This window comes from Lycium ferocissimum, chromosome 2, assembly GCF_029784015.1.
Source record: "Lycium ferocissimum isolate CSIRO_LF1 chromosome 2, AGI_CSIRO_Lferr_CH_V1, whole genome shotgun sequence".
NCBI lineage: Eukaryota > Viridiplantae > Streptophyta > Magnoliopsida > Solanales > Solanaceae > Lycium > Lycium ferocissimum.
The window spans coordinates 33,765,101-33,774,264 of NC_081343.1; the positions used below are offsets into that span (position 1 = coordinate 33,765,101).

The 9,164-nt window shown below is 36.0% G+C and overlaps 1 protein-coding gene across 2 annotated transcripts; it reads left to right on the plus strand.

Annotated features, from left to right (window-relative positions):
* The first annotated feature begins 5,479 nt into the window (after nt 1-5,479).
* LOC132035049 (protein RTE1-HOMOLOG) lies at nt 5,480-8,155 on the plus strand. 2 transcript variants are annotated; one of them, XM_059425371.1, is made up of 3 exons: nt 5,480-5,647; nt 6,692-6,981; nt 7,553-8,155. In XM_059425371.1, the coding sequence occupies exons 2-3, from the start codon at nt 6,709-6,711 to the stop codon at nt 7,925-7,927; spliced, it is 648 nt and encodes a 215-aa protein (XP_059281354.1). In that variant the 5' UTR covers nt 5,480-5,647; nt 6,692-6,708; the 3' UTR covers nt 7,928-8,155. The 2 variants fall into 2 exon arrangements, with proteins under 2 accessions (XP_059281354.1, XP_059281351.1); XM_059425368.1 differs by having other exon boundaries at nt 5,481-5,647; nt 7,499-8,155.
* Nucleotides 8,156-9,164: the final 1,009 nt, after the last annotated feature.

Below are 9,164 nucleotides of genomic sequence, written 5' to 3' on the forward strand. Positions count from 1 at the left end.
TAATCAGGGAAAGTGAAATACGCGTTGTACTCTTTTTCCCTTAACCAAGGTTTTGTCCCATTGGATTTTCCAGTTAAGATTTTTAATGAGGCAGTTCTCAAAGCGTATTACTAGATATGTTGACTCTTTTTCCTTCACTAAGACTTTTTTCCACAGGGTTTTTCCTAATAAAGTTTTAACGAGGCACATCATCTAATTAATGGAGAATCCAAGGGGGAGTGCTGTAAATATTAATGTATGTCCATTAAATTTCTTGGAGAGCAAGATAGTTAGTATTTTGGTTACTTGGGCACCAAGATAAATTGGCCACCAAGCCATTTTCCTGGTTACTTGTCGACCAAGCAATTTTCCTCCTATAAATGGGCGTTTTCATTTGTAGAATATGAAATACAATGAAATATCTTTTACGTTAAAGGTTGAATAATATATCATTCTCTTTCTGTACACTGGCGGAGCCAAAAATTTGGCTAAGGGTGTTCAAACTTATACAGTAAATAATTTTTTTTTTTTTAATGAGTGGACGCACCAAAATTTTTAAATCAGACTACATAATCTTTAATTATGTTATTTTCCTTTGTAGTTTATCCTTAAAGCATTACTCAAGCACTAAATTTGAGATATTTGTCCAAATCCAATGCCAAAACTCGGTACATAACTCACTTTTGGTAAATAAGATCTCTTAACTTATGAAATAATTGACATTATTTTTTGAGTTTCTACTGAAAATTTTAATTGAGTTTCTACTGAATTCCTGGAAGCCTCAATAAGAATATTTTGATTTTCATATGATAGAAATCTGGTCATAGCAATCGATGTAAAATTACTGTTACACCTCAAAAATTTTAGCTTCGTTTGCATTGTGCGTAAATTAACGTAAGCTCGGAGAGGTCATGGAACCCTTATAAGGTTAAGGAATACTTTTAATAAGTGCTAAGCAAGGGTCTAAAGGTTTCGGGATCAAGTGAAATGAAGGAATTAAGTTTGTCAAAAATTTGGGAAAACTTGGCAGAATTCCGAACAGAATTTTTTGTCCAACTTTAGGGAGGTGTATCTCCTAGAATATAAGGCGTTATGAAATGCATAACCTATGTAAATTGAAGTTCATTGAGTCTAGTTTCCAATGCAATTAACCGTTCGTCGATATGACATTGAAGTAGAAAGTTATGGGCGTTTCAAGATGGGATGGCAGAGGCTCTTTTCGAACGCGAGCCAAAGGCCTCGCGAACGCGAAGGCCAAATTTGGAGTCGGTGGAACCGACTTTAAAGGGGTATAAATACCCCCCATCAACCCCATTTTTTCATCATTCAACACTTCCAAGAGCTCTAGAAACCTATAACACATCCCCTAAGCACTTATAGCCCTATTGATCAAGAATTCAACAAGATTACGCTAAACAAGTTAGTGAAAAGCGATTGTTCTTGCTTCTACGTGATGTTGTGGTGAGTTTGGTCTTGAAGCAAGTTGTGTGAGTTGAAGTTATTCAAGTATAAGGTATGTTCTTCATCTTGTCTCTTATGTTGAATTGATTTGAAGGTTTAGCAAGTCTTAAAATTGAAAATAGTTATAGAGAAAAGGTCATAAAGGGTTGTGTTGTAGTTGTTGAGTTCATGGACTGTTTTGAGCATGTTGTAACTATGTTGTTGAGCCAATTTCCATGTATATGGATAATATCTAATGTTGTTGAAGTTGATGAGATTATGCTCCTTAATTTGGAAGAAAAGAAGTGTACATTGTTATTGTGTATTGGTATACTTTGGGTTATTTGGTGTATATTATTTGTATGGGCATAAAGGAAAGGAGTATTTAACGACTTTTGTAAACTTGCTATTGTTATCGTGGGTTGTTGTATATGTTGAGGTGATTGGAGAGTAAGGGGAAATGCTGCCCAAATTTCGTTAGCTTACTTAATAATTTGGTTTGACCTCATAAGCATTTCACCGAATTAAACTTGGTACAAATTATCTTGAATGTAGATCTGCAAATTCGGGAGGATAGGCGCTAAGTAGTTAAGGAGACGACAAGGTATGTTAAGGCTGTCCCTTTCTTTCTTAAGGCATGATTCCATTGTTTTGAGCTTACACAAAGGATGTCCATAATGATTCCTATCTTAGAAAATATTAGACGCATATGTTCTTGATGTTCTTATGATATTGTTGATTCTTATCTCTTGATTATTATGGTTATTAATCTCACTATTGATGTTGTCTCATCTTATGATTATTGTTCCTCCAAGGTGAGATATGTTCATGATGATAGTTCCATAATGATAATCGGAGGTTACCAACCTTACATCACTCCGATAGAGTTATAATGTTTATCTGGGCTCTCATGCATGCTTTATATATATGTATGTATTTTTTCACACCGAGCCGCGCTATAGTCGGCCGGATATGGCACCTATTGTGCATACCACTGCAGTGGGCATGTTGTGATGATACCCCGGACGCGGGACGCCCCGGACGCGGGATGATATGATATATGGATCGGGCTGCACGTTCCGCAACACTAACATTTATGGATGGAGCTGTACATTCCGCAGTACTAACATTTATGGATCGGGCTGCACGTTCCGCAGCACTAACATTTATGGATCGGGCTTCACGTTCCGCAGCACTAGCATTTATGGATCGGGTTGTACGTTCCGCAACACTAACACTTATATTATATATGTATGAAAATGTTTTTTTTAAAAGCTAAGCATGCATGACATCCTCCTTAGGAGGCATTCAGAGGTACAGGTTGATCTTTCTTATCTTATGTTATATCTATATTTTCATTATGTTGTTATCCATGCCTTATATACTCAGTACATTATTCATACTGACGTCCTTTTTTTTTTGGGACGCTGCGTTAATGCCCGCAGGTAGACAGGGAGACAGTTCAGACTCATAGGCTGACTTCTCAGCGATTGTACAGGAGCACTCCACTTGTTCCAGAGTTGCAGTCTAGTTGGTATGATCCTTTTTGTACAGATGGATACGGTGGGATCCTGTCCCGTCCTTATTATGTTATGCACTCCAATAGAGGCTCGTAGACAGTTATACACAGTTAGATATGCTATGACCTTCTCGGTCCTTATATTGTTGTTTACTTGGTTTCAGTTTGACGACGCTTGTGTATATCTTTTGCGCTGGTGTCCCTTACCGCTGACAATATTTATAAGTTAGCAAGATGGCCCACTCAGGTATGATTATATGATGAAATGCATGTATGTTTTGTGGTGCTCGGTAGGCTAGCTCTGGGCGCCCGTCATGGCCCTCTGGTTGGGTCGTGACAGTTACATCTCTGCCACTATTTGTTCTAAATTATGAAAAGGGGGAAAAAAAGTTACTCAAGAGCTAAATAAAGTGAAGGGGAGCGAAAAGATAAGTAACTACATCCATGAACATCATTTAGTGGAACCTGTTTATAAGTGTTTTTTAAGGCTAAAAGAGATGCTAGCAAAAATATTCTCATCTACTAGAGATGATATTGTACATATTGATTTGTTTACATTTTGCTATGCAGTAGACTGATAAGTATGTAATTTGTTGATGCTTATGTTTTGATGCAGGATGTTGATGGGAAAGATGTTTAGCTTAGCACAATTAAGGGAAAGGCCCTTCTGATTGTCAATGATGCTTTTATATGGTACTCTCTACTGAATTTGTGCGTTTAATTGTATTCTTTATATGAATGCTTTTGTAGCATGGTGAAAAGCCATTTTTATTGAAGACAACAGAAGATGAGCAGGTGTTTATATGGTGCAAGTATGAGACGTGCTTATTTATTATTCCTTAGTTCAACTCATATTATGGAAATAGCTACTAAATCCCAGGTTCGTAGGATGTTGTATGCATTGTTGATTTCAATAAATCAATGTGAACTCTTTCTTCAGTCTCTGATTTGTTTTTGATTATGTCTTGAGAAACCATCTCAAAGGGGAAGTGTTGAGCTCCCATCTTCTCTTCTAATTTTCCTATATTCCTATATTGTGTTGATGTCAAATCATTTATCATTTGAAGGGCAGTCACTTAAAAGTGTTAACCATGTAGTTTTACTTCCATCTAAACCATGTGTTGTTGCAGCAGTAGCAAGTCTTCAGGCAAAGGAAGAAAGTAGTCTAGATAGTTTTGAGTTGAACAAGGCATGCTGTACTAACCTGCAAGACAAAGACACTCAATAGCATAATGCAGATAATGGTACAACCTTGCTACAACAAGAAGCATGGTATAAAGATGAAGTAACCAAGGCTCTAGATTGGTTGTTGGAGAGGCATCGTTCGTATGTTCCTTTTTGCAGATATTTGTAAAGAAATAGCAAGACCATGCCCATGTTGTATGGAAAAATCTTCTGATTATTATGATTAATTTTTGTAATTCAAATACGAAGCATTGTGTCTGTCGAAACAAAATATCCTACAATGCAAAGTCCTGGCACGGGCTATTCTCATCTAGTATAATAAAAATAATCTAACTTTAATTATAGTTAAAGAAATAAGGCAAAAAAATAAATATGACACATTATAAATAAACTACACATGGCATGGGAAATATAGTTCAAAACTTACCAAAATTTAAAATAGTAAATTCCTATCACATAAATAGGAGGAGGAAAGTGTTTATTGTTCAAAGTTGGAGAGATGTTTGATTTCTATAGCAAAATTGAAGGGAAAATTTTTTCCACCCAAAAAGAATTGATGTTGGTAACACATCTAATTTCTATTGTGAAACAATTTTATTACATTTTAAAAATAAAACTTGTACCATATAAAAAGGTACATACAAAATATTGCTACATTATAAATATAATACTTTTGTATTAAATTTAAAATCGTAGTTAATATAAATTGTTTAGCTTAGTAGCTTTTTCTAATAAATAGTATTGGAAATGGCTCATTTATGGCACTCGTCAACAGTTTGGTTCATTTATGCCATCGAACTATAGGAAATGACTCATTTATGCCATCGAACTACAGGAAATGGCTCATTTATGCCACTCATCAATGGTTTGACTCATTTATGTCATTACTCGTTATCAAAATGACTCATCATCCATACCATTTTTCATTAACGCCGGCTTTATAATACAAGATATGACATGTGGCCTCCAATTAGAGGTCTACGTCGTTTAATTAAACCAGCCCAATTTTAAATATCAAATTAAGAAAAAATCCGACCCATACACCCTGCCCAACCACAACCATAATCTAGTTGGAGCCCACGTGTCATATATGGCATTGTAAAACCAGCTTTAATGAAATATGGCATGGATGAGTCATTTTGGTAACAGACGATGGCATAAATAAGTCAAACCATTGATAAGTGAAAATGTAAATGGAGCCAATTCCTATAGCTTCGATAAAGATAAATGAGCCATTTCTATATTTCGATGGCGATAAATGAGCCAAACTATTGACGAAAAGAAAGATAAATTAGCTCATTTCCGATATGACGACATATTTTGAAACCTTTTCCGTAAATAGAATTATCATATGGATCTGAATTACGTACCAAAAAAAAAACTTTTTCAAACCGCTCTTGCAAAAAAAGAAATATCCCACGGACTTTGGCAAAATAGATCCGAATTAGTGAAAATTGGCAAATCTCTGTCTATCCGAAAGAAGCTCCATCCCATCTCCGACCGCCATTCCTCTACGTGCCAAAGGTATCCTTTATTGCCTATTTATGTCTTCTTAAATTGGCCTATTTGATAAGAAATTGGTACAAATCCTGCATTTTTAGATCGGAGAAATAAATATTAGGGATTCAATTTTTCAGTCTTCGTCTGCATTTAAATATTTAATTTATGTTCCTATTTGTGCCTCGTAGATCAATTCGAAGTTTGTACTCTTTAAAGATCAACAATTTCTGCTGCCACTGAGAACAGTCTTGGTGGGGGGCGCCGGGGGGGGGGGTGGGTTTGGTTTATCTATGTGCCTACACTTCATACTCTTCATACGTTTAAACAACGTGTAAGCGCCCAATGGCAGAGCCAGGAATTTATGCAAGGAATTTAAAATAGAATAACTAGAATGTCACACTTGAGATTTGAACCTGTGACCTAAAACAATTATCAAGCCTCCATTACCAATATACTATAGTTTTTCCTTATGCCAAGGGGATTCAACAGTTTGTATGTAGCCAAAAACATTCGTTTTGCCCTATTTGTGCGGTATAATTTTCTGACAAAGAGGATTCAGTTGAACCCACTTGGCACTACATAGCTCCACCCCTGTAAGTGGCTGTAGTAAGTTTTTACTCTTCCTAGTGCATTCGCACATTCTCTTATCAAGTAAAAGCTAGATCAGTAATACGTTTTTACCTTTGTTAGATCAAAAAGAGGGTACAATAGAATAGCTGAATTGGGAAACTCATTTGGTGCTTCAGGCTAGTCCGAGTGATGTCTTGCAGGATGTTTTGACTTATTTGAGATAATTAGCTGAAGACTTCCTGGAAGATAGGCAACTCTTTGAGCATGTTAACATCTTTTGTTGCTCAGAGTGTGGGGAAATATATTTATTAAGCTGATGAAATGTCGAAGCTGTGTTTCTTTCTGGCATGGTCTGGTGTTTGGTTTGTTTTTGAGAAGGAAACTGATTTTGCTGTGAGAGATTTGTTCTTGGATAGAGTAATAAGTTGAAACTGGACATACATGATTGCAACCGTGTATGGATTATAATACTTTTTGAATGTTTTGTTCTTGTGCTAGTTATTTAAGCTCTGGTCATGGTTCCTGAGGTAGATCCAGATGATCATGCTCTGATGATTGAAGAAAATCATCCGCATACGATGCTAATTGATCCAAAAAGAGATCGCTTTCCGTGCTGCATTGTATGGTCACCACTTCCTGTCCTGTCTTGGTTTATCCCCTTTATTGGGCATATAGGTATTTGTAGGGAGGATGGCGTAATCTTGGACTTTGCAGGCCCAAACTTTGTGTCTGTTGACAATTTCACATTTGGGGCACCAACGCGCTATTTCCAAATAAGCCGAGAGCAGGTATGTTTGCTGGCTCTTACTGTTTAAAAAAAAAAAAAAAAAAAAAAGAAACATCGTATGGTCATTTGGATACTGCTCTTACTGGGTTTGTTTCTGTTGAGGAGCTCCTTACTCTTATAAACTGTCACTGGCTTGTTGTTCCCTTGCTCTTGGTTCTACCTGCAGTTTTTCCATCTAAGCAGATCTAATAACTCTATGGGCTTTTTTCATTTTTGGCCCGGCCGAAATTAATTACGGGCGCTAGCCAAAATATACAAAACCTATACACTGATTACGTATATTATATGTATATATGCGTTTATATTTTGTGTATAAAATATGTATGTTATATGCATATTTATATTTATACTTTATATACCAAACCTATACATTTGCTGGCTATTATTCTTTTGAGCGGTCCAAAAATTTAATTATTCTAAACTTTACTATGTGATTGAGTAGGATTCGTGATTTTGCTATTCGGCTGGTTAGTCGTGATGTATATTCACTTTGTTTGTGTCGTTTTTGTGGCAAATAGTGCTGCTGCATTTCTCCTTATTCAGCTGATGAACATACGGGTGAATATGCCCAGAACCATGATGAAACTGGAAGCAATGTTGACACTTGGGAATCTGCCTTACGGAAGAGCATTCAAGAATTCCAACACCAATCTTACAGCATTTTCACTTGCAACTGCCACTCATTTGTAGCTAATGGTTTAAACAGGCTGGGGTTTCAGGCTGGTGGATGGAATGTAGTCAACTTGGCCATTTTCATTTTTCTCAAGGGACGTTGGGTAAATAAAACATCTATTGTTAAAACCTATTTACCGCCTCTCGTTGTGCTTGGTTTAGGACTCATCTTTGGAGGAGGGACTTTCCTTACTTACCTGATGATTTTCATGTTTGTTCTTATTGGTTGGTTTCTCCTCGGTACATACTGTTTCAAGAAGTTAATCCATGTGTAGTCTGACACTTGTAATTTTGGACATGATACAAGTAACTTGTTTAGTTATAATGCTCATGTCTTAGAGCTGGTAACTTCAGAAAGGTACTCAGTTGGGAAAGCTGGCTTCTGTTCCGCTTAAAAGATTTTTGAAAGTGGTTGTTTCTTGTTCTGTTGAGACTTGATGTAGTAGAGGCTTGAACTTATGTGATGTCCCAGCAGGGACAAGAGGCTTGAATTTTTGGTCCAGGGAAGGAAAAAAAAAAAAAAAAGAAATGTGAAAATTGTAAATTTTGTGGGGGATTTAATCTAGAATTTTATGTTTTGGTTATTAGTTATCATATTGTCATTGTGGCAATGACCCCAAAATCCCTCAACCTTTTCTCATCTTAGACTATTTTTTGAACCCTTTTTGATTTCCTAATGTGGGTCTTAAAGAGGATTTGGGACTTCATCTTGAAAGGTGAAATTTGAAAGATCTTTTAAGTCTTTTATAGAGGGAGTATTCTGGGTATTGACAGAGAGGAATAACTTTGTAGCTTTGGGAGTGAACCTGCTGAGTTTATGGCCTGGTGATGAAGAAAAGGTGAAGAATGTGCGAATTGCCCTTCTTTTGGGGTGGTATTTAAATTTTGCCCCTCATATTTGTGGTCTTTAAATTTTACCCTTCGCTAAAACACACACACATTTCGGGTTCAACTCCACACACACAATCAAAAATTTAAAAAAAAATTGCAAAGCAGAGTTTAAATTTCGCTATGCCCCGTCCGGCAGACTTTGCCTTGAAGCATATATATATATATATATATATATATATTTAACTTTTCAAGGTAAACTTTTAGTAATGCCTTAACTAAAAGTGTGCCACATAAAACATAACTAAAAGTATGTCCTATAAGGCGTAAGTTTTCCTTAAGGCATAACTAAAAGTTTGCCTTATAAAGCAAGGTTTAAATTTTGCTATGCCCCTTCCGAGATTTTTAGTTATGTTTAACTATAAGTCCACGAGGCGAGATTTTGTTTTATATATATATATATATATATATATTACTTTTCAAGGTAAACTTTTAGTTATGCCTTAATTAAAAAATATGCGCCAAAGACATAACTAAAAGTATGCCCATAAGGCGGAACTTTTCCTTAAGGCATAACTTAAACTTTGCCTTATAAGGTAAAGTCTATGCCTTAAGGAAAAGTTCTTGCCTTATGGGGCATAATTTTGTTATGTCTTAGCTAAAATTCTGCCCCATAAGGCATAA